Source organism: Rhineura floridana, chromosome 3 (genome assembly GCF_030035675.1).
Source record: "Rhineura floridana isolate rRhiFlo1 chromosome 3, rRhiFlo1.hap2, whole genome shotgun sequence".
In the NCBI taxonomy this organism is placed as follows: Eukaryota; Metazoa; Chordata; class Lepidosauria; order Squamata; family Rhineuridae; genus Rhineura; species Rhineura floridana.
Window position 1 is genome coordinate 106,376,427 of NC_084482.1, and position 19,089 is coordinate 106,395,515.

Below are 19,089 nucleotides of genomic sequence, written 5' to 3' on the forward strand. Positions count from 1 at the left end.
TTTCCGATCTCTGTGTATGGATGTGAAAGTTGGACAGTGAAAAAAGCGGATAAGAGAAAAATCAGCTCATTTGAAATGTGTTGGAGGAGAGCTTTGCGCATACCATGGACTGCGAAAAAGACAAATAATTGTGTGTTAGAACAAATTAAACCAGAACTATCATTAGAAGCTAAAATGATGAAACTGAGGTTATCATACTTTGGACACATAATGAGAAGACATGATTCACTAGAAAAGATAATAATGCTAGGAAAAACAGCAGGGAGTAGAAAAAGAGGAAGGCCAAAGAAAGAGATGGATTGATTCCATAAAGGAAGCCACAGACCTGAACTTACAAGATCTGAACAGGGTGGTTCATGACAGATGCTCTTGGAGGTCACTGATTCATAGGGTCGCCATAAGTCGTAGTCGACTTGGAGGCACATAACAACAACAACATATGCAGTAGGTTAGGCTGAGAGAATTAGTGACTGACACAAGTTAGGAAGTGAGCAAAAACAATGAGAAGTGAGTATTTTCTTTTTGTTTATTAAGGTTGCCAAAATGTTTTTTGTTTGTGTTTTGCTGAGAGTTGTGAAACTGCACATGCCGAAGAGTATTAGCCTTATCCTCCATGTATTTATATATCAGTGACTACTAGCCATAATGGCTGTGCTCTGAACCCATGGTTGGAAGTAGCATGCTTCTGAAAATCAGTTGCTGGAAACCTCAAGAATGGAGAATACTCTTGCACTCAAGATCTGCTTAGGGGCTTCCCATTGACATCTGGTTGGCCACTGTGAGAATAGGATGCTGGACTAGATGAGCCTTTGGCCTGATCCAGCAGGATCTCCTTATGGTCTTTTGTAGTCCATGAAAGCTTATGTAATAATAAATTTGTTAGTCTTTAAGAAAGCTCAAGATGTATTTTCCAGTACATTATTTTATGCATTTCTTTTTTGGGGAAGGGAAGCCCTACTTTGGGAACCGCATCACAGCCCCCAACCATCTTAATCTAACCTTACTGGATCAGTATCTTTCAGGAGTGTTGCTGAAGGAGTAAGGCTTGAAGGAGAGAACTATAGCAAAGCAGAGAGTTTGCAACCAGAGGCATAGAATCCAATACCTGGATCAGGTGACTACAAAAGAAAATTTGAAGAATGCATTTAAACCAGAAGACTAAAAAGTTGGTATAAAGGAACAGAAGACAAAGGACAAAATAGGGGGAATTAGAGGCATGGATGGAATAGTACTTAAAAGATTCATTCAATATAAGAAATGGAAAAGTCAAAAACTGCCTGTTGGTCAAGACACTTTATGCAACCTTTACTCGAGGTTTGCAAGTCCAGGTCTTTTAAGTGCTTGAAAGAGAGACTGCCTTGGGACCCTACATGTGCCAACTTCATTATGGAAGAAAGACAGGTTATAGATGTACTAGGTCAATGAATAAACTTATCTGAAGGAGCGCCTCCAGCATCGACAGGGATGCCGCTCAACAAGATCAGCCTCAGAAGACCTTCTCTGGATCCCACCTGTCAAAACAGCTAGACTGGTGAGGACACGAGAGAGGGCCTTCTCAATTGTGGCCCCCACCCTATGGAATTCTCTCCCAAATGATCTACGCCATGCCCTGTCTATAATGAGCTTCCACCGGACCCTGAAGACCTGGTTTTTTAGGCAGGCTTTTGGAACGGGCTAGTTTTACTGTGTTTTTAAATTTTTAACTGTTTTATATACTGTTTTATCTTGTACGTCGCCCAGAGTGGCTGGCTAACCAGCCAGATGGGCGACTAACAAATCTCATAATAAATAAATAAATAAATAAATAAACAAATAAATAAATAAACAAACTTCCCATATGATTGGGTATGTTCTGGGACCATTGTATGAATCAGTTCTCCACATGGTGTGTATGATTCTGCAGAGGTTGAGTACATGCTTTGTATACAGAAGGTCCTAGATTCAAACCCTGGCATCTCTAGTTGGAAGAAACTGCAAATGATGGACAAGAGTATTTGCCAGCTTTCCAGGATTTCTGCTGCACCCTACCTATCATCTATCTATCTATCTATCTATCTATCTATCTATCTATCTATCTATCTATCTATCTATCTATCTATCTATCTATCTATCTATCTATCTATCTATCTATCTATCTATCTATCTGTCTGTCTGTCTGTCTGTCTGTCTGTCTGTCTGTCTGTCTGTCTGTCTGTCTGTCTGACCTTCCACACAGTGGTGCTGAAGCTTGCAGATGTAGCATTAGGCTAGATGGATTCAGGGGTCCAGCTCAGTATAAAGTAGCTTCATGTGTTCCTCCAATAGAAATGGATACAGTTAAGATACTGTGTTTTGTGTGACCCACCTCTTTTGCCGCATTTATATTGTTCTGCTCCATTTTAAACTTTTTTAGCTGTTTTGTAATCTATTTTATAATTGTATATTCTACTGTTGTAACTAGCTTACGGTACAGGGCAGGTAAGAAATCTTATAAATAAATAAAGTTATCAATAATTCGGTGTGCATTTTTCATACCTTATGACAATGAGCCTATCCGAGGGAAGAAAGCACCTTACCAACATTATCTAAGCTGCAAGGTAAATGAAATGCCTATATGTTCCTAGTCTCAGCCGTAAAGGTAATACAGCCAACCTGTCTGTAATTGGATTCACTTCATGGCAGCAGAGATAGCATGGAAATTTTGTTAGTATTTACCTTTGACTTATCAGCTAATGCATATTAATACAGGAACTGACTGAACTCATCCTGATTTTTTTTCTCCTCTAGGCCTTATTTTATTATCAGTAAGTTTCACTGCCACTGCTTTAGTAAACGTTCTTCTAATGCTTCTGCAGAATATTATATATCAACTCCCACTCTGTCAATTATAGTTTCAGAGTTTGTTAAACAGAGAGTACCAGTAGCTAGCCTGTGATATGATTACCACCTTCTAGTTTACTCTGTCATTAACAGGTAATGGAATAAGAAACAATTTTCCTTGATGACTGATGATATGATAAATGAAGGTAAGTTCATTCTATCAATTAAATTGTCAGTTTATCAGTTATACCATGGGCAAAGAACAGTTGCCTCCTTTATTTCCTATTTAAATTTTGAAGAGCAGAGACATTTATACAGGGACAAAAGGAATACATGCAGATAATACATTCTTCTGGCAAAACAAGTGGGATAATGAAATCTTCTATTGTATTTCAAGAAAAATCTAAGCACTTTATTCTTTTCATCCAGTTTTGAAGAGTAGAGGAGGGGGAAAGGATAGAACTAAATATATTGCACCCCTCCTGGTCTCCTTTGCAAATTATCAGTGAGCAATTTGAAAGCTCATTTTACAAGGCTAAGATAATTTCATCTAAGTGTGTTATTGAAATGCCTGTTTCCATTACCAGTAGCAGTCCTGCCCAGAAACATTGTGAAGAGTATTTTACCATGTAATAGCACAGGTGTGTTAGCTTCTTAAATTTGCCTTTTAAATTGCATTAAACTGGATAGCTTCAAATCTTTAAGGCTGTATCTGGATTTTACCCTCTGTGTGAAGTTTCTGAAATTCAGTATCTCTCGTCACTATAATGAATTATACTATGGATTAAAGGCAGTAGAGCTTTACTGTCGAATTTTAAAAAAGAGAGGATATAGGTGTAAAGAATAACTGATATCTAGAGCAATAATTTTAACATATTACACATATTACACAGGAGGCTTATTGGAAGCTGAAACAACTTACATTGTTACCCCATAGCTTTTCCCTTTACAAAAACAAACAGCCACATTTCACAGGAAATGGTATTTCCTTATCTCTGGATCCATATGGCTTCTAGCCTGGAGTTGTTTATTTTCTATCTTTGTTGTCATTGTGTAGAATGTCAAATCAGGCATGGGGAGAAAGGCTACAGTCCATTGATAAAGCACATATTTTGTATGTAGAAACTTCCAAGTTCAGTTTCTGGCATCTCAAGTTAAAGGGATCAGGTGGGAGGCAATGGGTCCTAAGACCCTGGAGAGAGCCACCAATGGAAAAGAGGGACAAGAAGACTGACCTGATATAAAGTGATGTTCTGTTTCCAAGCATGCAAGAAGCATGATGCTGGTTATGATTATAGATACAGCATTTTGATTCCATGGTAGCATGGTGTTGGTGTTAGTACTAAAATTGAGCATACACTGTGGTTTGGTGGTCTCTTGAAGATTTTTTAATGCCGACAGGCCTATGTAGTTGTCTAAGGTTTTCATGAGTAGCCAGTGATTTTATGATTATTCTGTATTGCTCTTAAATGTTTTTTTTTATTTTGTTGTAGACCACCCAGATGTTTTGCAAGAGGGTGGTATATGAACACTTTTATAAATAAATGAATAAATAATTATTTGCTGTGAGTAGCTATAGTGTGGGTAGTTTAAGATAAGTAGGAACATTCTGTATACCCTCAGTTTGCAGGAGCTTAAGATAGCTACAGGCAGGAGCATATTGAGTCTCCATTTTTTTCCAGAATCAACCAAAAATTATGATGGAAAGATATTTATAGCCTAGAAATTCTATTAATAAAATGTAATAAAACAGTAAAAACATATAGTGCAATAAAATATATTTATTTCCCCAAACAAAGTTCTAGGGTGCAGGTTATTACATATTTAAGTGATACAATTCTCCATATTTCAAATGAATTTATTCCTAGTCATTATGCTAAGCCTCTTTATGATACATGTAGAATGCAAAAGCATGAGATGTGTGTGAAGTAAAGTAAATGATCACACACTGTTAATTAAAGCCAGATCTTGAAGAGGTACTGGATATATCTGCTGTTTCAATGGGAGCTGAAGGTGCTTTGGACATTGTCCATTCTGACACTGAGCTGTCTGGAAATGAAAGTTCAATTTATATTAATGGGGAAAATTGTTCTTTGTGCAGTACATCAAGATCATAATCTGTAATTTATAGAATATACTGTGAGCAGGAGCATACAGATTTGAGGGTTATCAAAATAATTGCCTGTTTTCCATAGTAGGGGATGGAAAGCGTGGGGGTGGGGGCTTATTGACTGGGGTTATATCCCATTAATGTCAAGATTCATGTTTTAATTGTGGATGAGGCAGCCTATCTGGCATGTATAACCGAGACCTGGGTGGGTGAGCAGAGAGGAGTCAGTCTCTCCCAGCTAAGCCCACCAGGGTAGCTGGTTCAGCATCAGGATAGACCTGAGGGTTGGGGGGGTTGCTATGGTCTATAGGAGCTCCATCTCCCTCTGCAAGCACCCTGTCCATGTGACTACTAGTCTGGAGTGTTTGCACGTTATGTTGGGTCAGCGGGACAGACTGGGGATTCTGTTGGTGTACTGCCCACCCCACTGCCCAACAGACTCCCTAGCTGAGCTGACAGAGGTGGTCTCGGGTGTACTGTTGAGATCCCCCAGCCTGTTGGTTCTGGGGGATGTCAACATCCATGCCGAGGCCACCTTATCTGGGGCAGCTCAGGATTTCATGGTCTCCAGGACAGCCATGGGACTGTCCCAATATGCCATTGGCCCAACACATGTAGCAGGGCATACTCTAGACTTGGTTTTTTCAACTGGACATGGAGATGGTGATCTGAATGTGGGGGGCCTTACATCAGTCCCTCTGTCATGGACAGATCACTGCTTGCTGAAGTTTAGACTTACAGTGGCTTTTCCCCTCTGCAAGGGTGGGGGACCTATTAAATTGGTCTGCCCCCAGAGACTAATGGATCCCAGTGATGTAGGGTTGGAAACCAAGGCAGCTCACAACAAAAAATAAAACCATTTAAAATCCAATAACCATAAAACAAGTATAAAGCAGTTGCAGAACAGCTTAATGTGGCATGATTTTGAATTTTGGGTTGAGTGAAGTTCCTTATCATTTGATGTTGCAGTTTTGTGCTTGCTTCCATTTTTGAATAAGACCCACTGAATACATTGGGACTTGCTTCTGGGTAAACATGCATAGGACTGCACTATAAATACCTTTACAGGTTGTGTAAATAATAAACATCTTTGACATTCATGCATATATAAATATTTATTCATACTATGTTTTGATATGTATCTGATTTCACACTATAGTTATACATTATCATTTCCTCTACATTTTAAATGTGCCGTTCTTCCTTGGGGTGATCATGATCTCCCTCTGTTGTTTTCACCCTGAGGGAAAGATTAGGCTGAGAGATGGTGAGTAGCCCATGGTCATCAAGTAAACTTTGTAGCTGATTGCCATTTCAAAAATTAATTAAAATGATTTATATGCAGGCAAACCTTATGAAGCTTATTCAGCTTGCATTTAAAGCACATTATTTACCCCAAAGAATCCTGGGAAGTATAGTCTCCCCCTCACAGTTATAGTTCCCACCACCCTTAACAAACTACAGTTCCAATGATTCTGTGCTGGGCATGGCCGGCCCCAGACATGCCAGGCCCCTTGGGCACAAGTCTGCCCCATGCCCCAGCGCTCCCCTTCCATGATTCGTGGCAGGATTGCTGCCACAGATTGCACACCCCACCATTCCCTTGCTTAACCTACCTTTCTCAGTTGTTCTGCGGTTGCAAACACAGCGGTGCCCTTAACAAAGATGATGGCTGAGGTTTCCCTAAGGGGCTGAAGCCTGTGCTGCCATCTTGTGCCACTAGGCTCCCTAAGCATGTGAGGAGGAATGATCCTGTCACTTCAGCTGGACCTGCGAACACCCTCAATTAGCTAAGATTTCTATCTTAATTTCCAATCAGAGAATTTCACTTAACGTATCATGCTTACCATGCTTACTTACCAATGCTTAATGTATCATGCTTAATGAGATCACTAGGGCCTACCCATGACATCACTAGGGCCTGCCCCTGAAATCTCAGATTTTGGGATGCTTCTGATGTGGCAACCCTAATGGTGATGTTCCCAACTCTAGAAAATTTCTATACAGTAGAACAGAAATAAAGAACCAAACTAAGCCATACCTCCCCCAAATACAGCACCTTGTTATAATAAGCTGAAGCCACCAGAGACTTTTATACAAGGATTTTATGTTTTTGTAACATGGGGGGTGTTTTGTGGGGTGCCAATCCTGTACATCAAGGTCTTATATATTATAAAAAATAATTGTTCCAACTTTGTACCTTTAATCATTATTTTGTTGGGGTTTTTTTAACCTTTTGGGTTACTATTCACTGTAAATTCAGCAATGGTAATCATTGTAACTGTCGCTATTGGTACAGAGGGAAGGATTTTGTCCAACACTGTTCCGCTTGTGCAATGGAAACCAGAGCAGATTTGGGGGGCACACAAGTCAAGGAGAGGGAAATCTCATTGTGTGAGCCAAACTATGTGCACACAGCACTGGATAAAACCCAAAGATTTTAGACCCTGATATGAGAAATCCAGGTTCTGGCATTCACTCCATGATGGGACACAGGATAAATTTCTCTGGACCTTTTCAGTATGTTGCAGCCTAAAAAGCTTAGTCTATGCTTCTAGTCATAGCTAGCGTGTGCCAAACTTGATGTGTACTGCTATCATAAACAATGCAATTACTGTTATTAGGGTTATATCCCACTTCTCTATAAAAGAATACTTTGTAAAGAATGTAGAATGTTAAAATAGTAGTAACATCATTAATATTAATAGCAGTATGTTACTCCTAATTCCCATTTATTGCACATACAGGGAGCAATTAGAAGTCCATAAGGGTTACTGGTTCAATATACATCCCAATTCCAAAGAAAGGGGATCCCAGGGAATGCAGTAATTATCGAACTATTGCCTTAATATCCCATGCAAGTAAAGTAATGCTCAAGATTTTACAACAAAGGGTCTTACCATATATGGAGTGAGAAATGCCAGATGTCCAAGCTGGATATAGAAAGGGAAAAGGCGCCAGAGATCATATCACAAACATATGTTGAATAATGGAACGGACCAAAGAATTTCAGAAGAAAATCACCCTGTGCTTTATAGATTACAGCAAAGCCTTTAACGGCGTAGATCGTGAAAAACTATGGAATGCTTTAAAAGAAATAGGGGTGCCTCAGCATCTGATTGTCCTGATGCGCAACCTATATCCTGGACAAGAGCCTGCCGAAAGGACAGGATATGGAGAAACCAATAGAAAAGGGTGTGAGACAGAGGTGCATTTTATCACCTTATTTGTTTAAGCTATATGCGGAACATATCATACGTAAAGCCGGATTGGACCAAGATGAAGGAGGTGTGAAAACTGGACAGAGAAATACCAATAACTTAAGATATGCAGACGATACCATACTACTAGCAGAAACCAGTGATGATTTGAAATGAATGGTGATGAAAGTTAAAGAGGAAAGCACAAAAGCAAGACTACAGCTGAACGTCGAAAAAACTAAAGTAATGACAACAGAAGATTTATGTAACTTTAAAGTTGACAATGAGGACATTGAACTTGTCAAGGATTATCAAAACCTTGGTGCAGTCATTAACCAAAATGGAGACAATAGTCAAGAAATCAGAAGAAGGCTAGGCCTGGGGAGGGCTGCTATGAGAGAACTAGAAAATGTCCTCAAATGCAAAGATGTAACACTGAACACTAAAGTCAGGATCATTCAGACCATGGTATTTCCGATCTCTATGTATGGATGTGAAAGTTGAACAGTGAAAAAAGCGGATAAGAGAAAAATCAACTCATTTGAAATGTGGTGTTGGAGGAGAGCTTTATACATACCATGGACCGTGAAAAAGACAAATAATTGGGTGTCAGAACAAATTAAACCAGGACTGTCACTAGAAGCTAAAGTGATGAAACTGAGGTTATCATACTTTGAACACATAATGAGAAGACATGATTTACTAGAAAAGACCATCATGCTGGGAAAAACAGAAGGGAGTAGAAAAAGAGGAAGACTAAACAAGAGATGGATCGATTCCATAAAGCAACCAAAGACCTGAACTTACAATATCTGAACAGGGTGGTTCATGACAGATGCTCTTGGAGGTCACTGATTCATAGGGTCGCCATAAGTCATAATCGAGTTGAAGACACATAACAACAACAACAACAACAAATGGGTTAGTGGTATCCATGGTTGCCACATAATCAAATTGGCCAAACTTATATTAGTTTCCTGCTTCATAAAGTAATAATGAGTATCAAATGAGGGAAGGATATATTATTATAACCAACCCTGATTCCTTGCAATAGTATGGCAAAGAAATCTAAATAAAGTATTCACTAATACCTTAATTATAAGGTATCATAATACAACGTATAATTTTCTAGGTTAGATTCTCTGTAGAAACAGTAGCAACATAGAAAACAAGCAAAGTAAGAAGAACACTAACAAACATACAAAATGTAATTCTCCATCTTTGGAGATGGCAGGTGTTGCCACCACTCACCATATGTTCAGAGGCACGTTACCAAATTCTTCCAAGCTATACAGAAAGTGGATTGGATTGTGAAAGACCAACCCAAATTGTGTTTGCATTTTGACAAATTTGTAGGGCAGTCCAATATCTCAGAGAGGAGGTCAGGTCTCCTGCTCCCTTGGTGCATTCGTTATAGCTGCCCAATTTCCCTGCTTTTAAACGTTTGATAGAAATATCTGTGGGCTATAGGTACATTCTTAAACCAAGGTTTTTTGCCTGTTAGTGAATTTTTCTGCTTTTTAATCTGGGAGGTAGTGTCAGGCCCAGGATGAGACTCAGGAACCAGACCAGAGGTTGTAAGTAATTTGTGTTTTATTAGGGTAATGTCCAAACAAAGACTGCGTCTTCTCATGAAGCAATACAGGGATACAGGTCCTGCGGCATTGGAAGAAAGTTGACAGAGCAAGGGGCTGCTTCCCGCCTGTTCTTTAAGAAGGGGCCAAACAGGCGTGCAACCTTTCGCTCCTCCTTAACTGCCCCTCAGGTACTGCCCGCCTTCCCCCCCTTCTCTCCTGCCTTTTCAGTTGTCTACGTTTGCGCGGTGAGGGGGGAAGCATCACCCCCTCCTCTTCTGAGGTTTCCGATTCCACTATGGGGGATAGGGAAGGGGCTGATGGTAAACTGTCTCTCCGCTTTTCTGCTGTGGTCAGCCCTCCCTCTTGCTCTGAGCTGCGGAGAAGGGGGGCGTGGGAATGTCCAGGGAGGATTCCGAAACTCCAGAGCTCTCAGGCTCCCCGTTGCTAGGCGACCCTATCACTGGCATTTCCTCTGTTTCGTCTTCACTCCAAAGGGGGTAAGTTCCTCCCCCTTCCCTCTGCCATCCATCTGAATCCTCTTCTCCCAACTCCCCGGGACCCCCGGGACCCCAGCTCTGCCTCTCGACACCATCCCCCCTCCCAAGCTGTGCCCCCCTCCCCCTGTCTGGCTTGGGGCGGTGGGGAAAACGTTGATGGAAAAGTTTTACCAAATCTGGAGCATGCACATCAGCTGCATCTTCCCATGATCTGTCAGCCACTCCATAGCCTTTCCAGTGAATCAAGTACTGCAGCTTGTGGCGTCTGATCCTGGAATCTAAGATTTCCTCAACTTCAAACTCAAGCTGCTCATTTATCAGGAGTGGAGCTCCGGGAGGCTCCTCCGGCCGCAACTCACTGGGAGGGGCAGCTTTTGTTAAGAGGGATCGATGAAACACAGGATGTATTTTAAACGTGTCAGGTAGCTTCAGTCGGTACGCCACGGGATTAATTTGAGTTTCTATTTCGAAAGGACCCACCCTCTTGTCTTGTAATTTTCTACATTTGCCCGGCATCTGGAGGAAGCGGGTAGACAGCCATACCTGGTCTCCCGGTTGAAGGGGGGGGGGCTCCTTCCTGTGCAGGTCAGCAACTCGCTTGTACTCCGTTTTGGCTTCGTTTAACTGCTGTTTCAGTGTCTGTTGCACCGCTTGCAATTCCTTAAGGAAGTTCTCAGCTGCCGGTACCAGCATTCCTTCTGAGCTGCTTGGAAAGACTTTAGGATGGAATCCATAATTAGCGAAGAACGGGGTTTGTTGAGTGCTGGAGTGCAGAGAATTGTTGTAGGCGAACTCTGCAAAATGCAAATATGATACCCAGTCAGTCTGTTGATAGGACACATAACTTTGTAAATATCTTTCCAAAACGGCGTCCAAGCGTTCCGTCTGCCCATCTGTCTGGGGGTGATGGGCGGAGGAGAGTTTTAATTCCGTCTGCAACTGTTTCCACATTGCTCTTCAAAATTTGGCTGTGAACTGAGTTCCTCGGTCTGAGACTACGCTGTTTGGCAATCCATGCAGCCGGTAGACTTCTTTGATGAATAACTTGGCCGTTTCTTTAGCCTCTAAGGCCCCTGCACAAGGAAGAAAATGCGCCATTTTAGTAAGTAGATCTACCACTACTAAGATGGCTGTCATTCCTTGGGACTTGGGTAGATCAGTTATAAAATCCATGGAGAGGTCCTTCCAGGGTTCGTGTGGGACAGGTAACGGTTGTAACAGTCCTGCTGGTTTTCCTGTTTGTGTTTTTGTCCGCAGACAGACAGAGCAGGACTTTACATAGCTTTCAATATCCCGACGCATTTTAGGCCACCAGAAGTCCTTGGCCACGTTCTGAATGGTCTTGTAAATCCCAAAGTGTCCCGCTGTGATGGAATCATGGCACTGGTGTAGGATTCTGAGCCTTAATTCCCCTTCTGGCACATATCTGGCGGTTTTGAACCATAACAGTGCATTTCTCCAGTGAAATGTTACTTCTGAGTCTTGACCTTGTCCCGTCTCCTGCTGATATTTTAGCATGTCTGCATCTTCTTGTTGTGCCTTTTTGAGTTAGTGTACTCAGAAACAGTCCCTTTAGCTTGCTTCAGAGCGCCTAGTTGCCGCGCTACTCTTTCAGCTCTTTGCGGATCTTGGAACATCTCGGTCATCTCCTGTATAAATCCTCTGTACCTTCTTAAGACAGTATCCTTTCTCACGAGATATGGAGTCACCCATTTTGCAGCTTCTCCCTCCAGGAGGCTAATCACGAAGGCTACTTTAGCCCCATCGTCTGGAAATTCCGTGTGCCTGACATCCAGATATAACTCACATTGAGCCACGAAAGTTGCCAACTGATCACTTTGTCCCGCGTATTTTGGGGGCAGTCCAATGGGGACCTTTACTGCGGCAGCTGGAGGGGCTGTTCGCATCTGGTCTATCGTGGCCTTCAAGGTTTGATTATCCATCTTCAGCGCCTTGACTGCTGCTAGCAGGGCTTGAACATCCATCTGCAAATCAGCTACCTTAGTCCTCAAGAGTTTCACTTCTTCCGTCTCAGAAGTGGGGTTCGTCCCCCCCGCTGCTCCCTTTGACATCTTGTCCCAGTCAAGTGAAGAGAGCGTTGAGGGTGATTTAGGTGGCTCTGTCAAGCTGTCAGGCCCAGGATGTGACTCAGGAACCAGACCAAGGGCTGTAGTTAATTCGTGTTTTATTAGGGTAATGTCCAAACAAAGACTGCGTTTTCTCATGAAGCAATACAGGGATACAGGTCCTGCGGCATTGGGAGAAAGTTGACAGAGCAAGGGACTTCTTCCCACCTGTTCTTTAAGAAGGGGCCAAACGGGCGCGCAATCTTTCACTCCTCCTTAACTGCCCCTCAGGTACTGCCCGCCTTCCCCCCCTTCTCTCCTGTCTTTTCTGCTGTCTGCGTGTGCGCGGTGAGGGGGGAAGCATCACCCCCTCCTCTTCTGAAGTTTCCGATTCCAGGATGGGGGATAGGGGAGGGGCTGATGGTAAACTGAGAGGGAGGCCCTGAAGGAATTCCTGGATAAAAACCTGAGGCGAGGATTCATACGCCCCTCACAGTCCCCTGCTGGAGCGCCACTATTGTTTGTGAAGAAGAAGGGGGGGAACTCAGACCTTGTAACGACTATCGTGCATTGAACCAGATCACCATCCCTAACAGCTACCCGCTGCCCCTGATCTCAGAGTACCTGGATCGACTGCGCTCCGCAAAAATCTTCACGAAGCTGGATTTGAGGGGAGCCTACAATCTGATCAGAATGAAGGAGGGAGATGAATGGAAAACGGGATTCTTGACCGCTTATGGGCAGCTTGAGTACCTGGTCATGCCGTTCGGACTTTGTGGAAGTCCAGGAGTTTTTGAAAAGTTCATGAACGACGTGTTTAGAGACCTGTTGGACACGTATGTAATCTGTTACTTAGATGATATCCTGATGTTCTCAAAGAACCAGGAAGACCATGATCAGCATGTGAAAACAGTGCTGAAGAGACTGAGAGAGAATCACTTGTATGCCAAGTTAGAGAAATGTGGATTTGACCTCCAGTCTTTGGACTTCCTTGGGTACCGAATCTCAGCAGAAGGAGTGGAGATGGACCCAGGGAAAGTAAGTTGTATATTGTACTGGGGCCTGCCTAATACCAAAAAGGATGTACAACAGTTCCTAGGGTTTGCCAACTATTACAGAAAGTTCATTCCAGGGTTTTCCAAATTAACAGCTCCTCTGACTGACTGCTTAAGGGGAAAGAAGAAGTTTCAATGGACAGAGAATGCCACCAAGGCCTTTGAGGAGCTGAAGAGAAGGTTCGCTTCCGAGCCCATTCTGCGCTTTGCTGACCCGACCCGCCCTTTCATCATGGAAGCAGATGCTTCTGATTTTGCCATCGGGGGGGTCCTTCTGCAATTAGACCAAGAAGGGAAGGAGCTGCACCCCTGCGCGTACTTCTCTCGGAAGTTAAAGCCTGCAGAGAAGAACTACACGGTATGAGAGAACGAACTGCTGGCCATCAAGGATTCTTTTGAAAACTGGAGACAATACCTAGAGGGGGCCTCTCATCAGATTGAAGTGCGCTCCGACCACAAGAATCTTGAAAGCCTCCAAACAGCCAGAAAGCTGAACCAGAGACAGATAAGATGGTCCCAGTTCTTCACTAGGTTTAACTTCAAGATTACTTACCATGCCCAAGCCAAAAACCAGAGAGCGGATGCCTTATCCAGACAGCCACAATACAAAGAAAGTGAATCTGAGGACCAGCCTCAGTACGTGATCCCGCCAGAGAAATTAATGTTGGGATCATGCCAGCCTTCATGGGAAGAGGAACTCAAAAAGGCACAACAAGAAGATGCAGACATGCTAGAATATCGGCAGGAGATGGGACAAGGTCAAGACTCAGAAGTAACCTTTCACTGGAGAAATGGGCTATTATGGTTCAAAACAGCCAGATATGTGCCAGAAGGGGAATTAAGGCTCAGAATCCTACGCCAGTGCCATGATTCCATCACAGCGGGACACTTTGGGATTTACAAGACCATTCAGAACGTGGCCAAGGACTTCTGGTGGCCTAAAATGCATCGGGATATTGAAAGCTATGTAAAGTCCTGCTCTGTCTGTCTGTGGACAAAAACACAAACAGGAAAACCAGCAGGACTGTTACAACCGTTACTTGTCCCACACGAACCCTGGAAGGACCTCTCCATGGGTTTTATAACTGATCTACCCAAGTCCCAAGGAATGACAGCCATCTTAGTAGTGGTAGATCTACTTACTAAAATGGCGCATTTTCTTCCTTGTGCAGGGGCCTTAGAGGCTAAAGAAACGGCTAAGTTATTCATCAAAGAAGTCTACCGGCTGCATGGATTGCCAAACAGCGTAGTCTCGGACCGAGGAACTCAGTTCACAGCCAAATTTTGGAGAGCAATGTGGAAACAGTTGCAGACGGAATTAAAACTCTCCTCTGCCCATCACCCCCAGACAGATGGGCAGACGGAACGCTTGGACGCCGTTTTGGAAAGATATTTACGAAGTTATGTGTCCTATCAACAGACTGACTGGGTATCATATTTGCATTTTGCAGAGTTCGCCTACAACAATTCTCTGCACTCCAGCACTCAACAAACCCCGTTCTTCGCTAATTATGGATTCCATCCTAAAGTCTTTCCAAGCAGCTCAGAAGGAATGCTGGTACCGGCAGCTGAGAACTTCCTTAAGGAATTGCAAGCGGCGCAACAGACACTGAAACAGCAGTTAAACGAAGCCAAAACGGAGTACAAGCGAGTTGCTGACCTGCACAGGAAGGAGCCCCCCCCTTCAACCGGGAGACCAGGTATGGCTGTCCACCCGCTTCCTCCAGATGCCGGGCAAATGTAGAAAATTACAAGACAAGAGGGTGGGTCCTTTCGAAATAGAAACTCAAATTAATCCCATGGCGTACCGACTGAAGCTGCCTGACACGTTTAAAATACATCCTGTGTTCCATCGATCCCTCTTAACAAAAGCTGCCCCTCCCAGTGAGTTACGGCCGGAGGAACCTCCCGGAGCTCCACTCCTGATAAATGAGCAGCTTGAGTTTGAAGTTGAGGAGATCTTAGATTCCAGGATCAGACGCCACAGGCTGCAGTACTTGATTCACTGGAAAGGCTATGGGGTGGCTGACAGATCATGGGAAGATGCAGCTGATGTGCATGCTCCAGATTTGGTAAAACTTTTCCATCAACGTTTTCCCCACCGTCCCAAGCCAGACAAGGGGAGGGGGGCACAGCCTGGGAGGGGGATGGTGTCGGAAGGCAGAGCTGGGGTCCCAATCCCGGGGAGCTGGATCCTGGAGAGTTGGGAGAAGAGTATTCGGATGGATGGCAGAGGGAAGGGGGAGGAACTTTCCCCCTTTGGAGCGAAGACGAAACAGAGAAACTGCCAGTGATAAGGTCGCTTAGCAACGGGGAGCCTGAGCCCTCCCTGGACATTCTCACTCCTCCCCCTCTTTCAGGCTCAGAGCAAGAGGGGGAAGAGGGAGGGCTGCTCACAGCCGAAAAGCGGGGAGGCAGTTTACCATCAGCCCCTCCCCTATCCCCCATCCTGGAATCGGAAACTTCAGAAGAGGAGGGGGTGATGCTTCCCCCCTCACCGCGCACACGCAGACAGCTGAAAAGACAGGAGAGAAGGGGGGGAAGGCGGGCAGTACCTGAGGGGCAGTTAAGGAGGAGCGAAAGATTGCGCGCCCGTTTGGCCCCTTCTTAAAGAACAGGCGGGAAGAAGTCCCTTGTTCTGTCAACTTTCTCCCAATGCCGCAGGACCTGTATCCCTGTATTGCTTCATGAGAAAACGCAGTCTTTGTTTGGACATTACCCTAATAAAACACGAATTAACTACAACCGCTGGTCTGGTTCCTGAGTCACATCCTGGACCTGACAACTGGGAATGTGTGTATGGATTGCTGCATGGTTAGCGTATTGGGTTAGTAATGGGAACTGAATCACAGTGCCTTGTGTAGCCAGACAGAATGTTTCTGAATTATCTCTGGTTTTATGTGCATTAGATATATGTAACGAAAGCAGAGTGCTGTTTACAAAAGAAAGTGCTGTGTAATACGTAACAGACACACTCTTTTTAAGTATAAGAGAGGAAGTGATTACAGTCACTTTGCATGATCAATTGTGTTGATGCCATGCTCTTCCTCTAATTGTTTAAGCACTTAAAAATTTTCCATTCTCTGACATCCCATTTTGAAATGGTGGCTCACCAGCTTAAGTCAGTGAAACACAGTATGTGGGGCTCTAAATCATTTACAAGTAACAAGACATATGTTGGTGGCTGTTTAATTATCTCATATCTGTCTTCCCTGTTGCAGATTTGCCTTAGGAATTTTAGTTATTTGTGATAGATGAACTGATATTTCTTGTCTGAAGGCTTATATAGGCTGTCATATTGTTTGGTGCTGTCACTTTACATTACATTAACTGTCCTGCTCTAATTTTCATTTTGATCAAATTGCCAACTCCCATCTCTTCCCCACCATGCATACCCCTTTGGCAATATCACTAAGCCTTTTTAAGACTGGCTATAAACAGCCATGTTTCAAGACTACTTAGCCATGAATAGCATTTCCACAATTCTGTGCTGCAGAGGCTGCTGGTACTGATTCAAGTTGCTGCCTGCAGAATGATAAAATAAAGCACCTGTTGCCCTGAACAATAGAGAAGAGAAGGAATTCATTTTATGTCTGTATGGAAGTACATCCGTATATAAAATGATCAGTCACAATAGCAAAAAGGTCAAACTAGCCAGCAAGATTGATTGGCGTAATCAATGAAATAAGCTATCTTGTTGGGTGTTTTAACTCATTAAAAGAGTTCTTTCAGTCTTTGATTTTGCTATACGTATTAGTTGGGGAAGGGAGAGACCAGGGCTGTTCAAAACATTGTGACTGGCTTGGAACTCTACTTGAAAAATTTAATGTAAAAAGTTAAAATAATAGAATAATGGTTTTGTTTAAATGAGAAAAGAATGTTCTCCATCCTGTTTTAGTTCAAAGTTGGTGGTGCCCTCAAGGCAGAAGTCAAGATTCCCATTTAGCAGAATGAGTAGGAAGGCTCCAAATCCAGAACGGCTGGCTTACCACATTTTGAAGTAACACACATTTCTATCTAAATAGCCCCTCCCTCATTAAACCAGTAAATCCAGAGTTTAAAATTGCATAAGTGCACTATATTCAAAGCATCCTTAAATTGGTGTTTCTTACATTCACATTCCTTTGGGATTCTTGATACTACATTGTTCATCAATCTTTGCTCAAGCAACTACATTGAACTTACATGTTAATATCTCTTTCCCAAGAAACACTTTAACTCATCAGTTTCGAACACAAATGTGAAAGTGGACCTCTGTCTAGTTCTCTGTGTCCTATGCTTCACCGGTTCCCTTTTGTGATCATGGTAATACATGGTATGAATCATTATTACATCCACAAGGTTTAGCATTGCATCAATAATGCAGAAATATGCTTACATTGGAATTTAATTAGCTTGGTCCATAAACTTGTGCATGCAGAATTTTCTTCTCACCATTGGCGGCTGGTGGCTCCATGTCAGTGGGGCAGTGGAATCTGCTCTGAGCTTTAGTCCAGACTTTCACGGAACTGTCTAAGGTGCTGAAGTAGCTTGGACAGCTCCTTGCAAGTTTGGACTAAAACCCAGAATGGATTCCACTGCCCCACTGACATAGAGCCACCAGTCGCCACTGCTTCTCACCTACCACTTTATATAATCCTTATCCAAAGCAGCAAGCCTATGCCTCATGTTGACCATGTCCAGACCCATCATCAGAATGCAGCACAGTCAGGCAAATGCTGTGGCCTGCAGGCTCCAGGGCAGTGCCCACAGTGGCTTTCCACCTACGCTGACATCCTCTTCTCCTTTTAGTAAACAACAGTTTAATTAACTGAACACTTCACAGAGGTGCTGGGTGAGGCAGATACAGCTGCCGCAGCTGTCCCCTCATTTCCAATGCCTCTAGGCTAAACCCCAATGTATATAACAGGGACATGGCCCAGAAGCACTGAGAAGAGGGAAGATTACGGCTGTGGCATGCTATACCCAGGCAGGACAGCAACAGAGAGGAACACCTCTGCCAGTGAAGGAACACCTATGACTGTGATATTCTGGGTGGGTTGTGATGGCAAAAGTAAGCCAGAGGACCCAGAGTAGTGCAAGGGTCAATACTTTTCCTCTGCTGACTATCCCCACCAAGAAGCAAACATAAAACATCTAAATGTGCCACAGGGCCCAGAGTACTGTAGGTGGCACTCCTCTATCACCCCCACCTATCAGTGTCTGATAAGCCCATGAAGGAGGGCATCTTTCCCCAGGCCTCCTCAAACATATGGAGCTTGTCTTGCCTACAGTCTTCTAACTTTCTTGAGTCTGCAAAGGGCTAACTGATCTACAGATGGCTGCCAAAATGAAGAATCTAGCAGGTGGCATGGAAATGTCAGCTCTGTGGCAGAGGTAGATTGGCAGACAATTGTGTAAGTGGACTGGGGTGGGTGGAATTGGCAAAGAGGTATTGCAGGGGGGTTAATTCCAGTAAGGATCTTAGGGCCTTCCTCAGATGAGGTGTCAAGAGTGTAATATGTGTGGTTCTCTGGGGCAACACTTCTTGATCAGGTATACATTCCACTTTACTGATCACTTGAATTGGTGGGACTGAATGAGGTAGAGAGAATATTGAGATATAATCTGTAGTGGATGCTTGAATTATAATTTTACTTTTCTTGGGTTCAAGCTGAAAACTTTTAAGCACTCTTCTAGTATTACCACATCGGGGGAAGGATGGATTAAGAAGCTATATCAATGAAAAGGGAAGTAGCTATTTACATGAAACATATATTCTGCCATAATAAATATAAATGGAAAG

General features: G+C 43.3%; 1 protein-coding gene across 12 annotated transcripts in view; it reads left to right on the top strand.

Moving 5' to 3' along the window:
• The window catches only part of SPOCK1 (SPARC (osteonectin), cwcv and kazal like domains proteoglycan 1), an 872,143-nt gene that overhangs the window by 433,744 nt on the left and 419,310 nt on the right, over positions 1 to 19,089 (top strand). For 2 of the 12 annotated variants that reach the window (XM_061617202.1, XM_061617203.1), the window contains one exon: positions 2,953 to 3,005. The exons of the other annotated variants lie outside the window; for them this stretch is intronic. In XM_061617202.1, coding sequence (XP_061473186.1) covers positions 2,981 to 3,005 — 25 coding nt within the window. In that variant the 5' untranslated portion in view covers positions 2,953 to 2,980. The remainder of the gene's footprint in view (positions 1 to 2,952; positions 3,006 to 19,089) is intronic. 12 annotated transcript variants of the gene reach the window in all.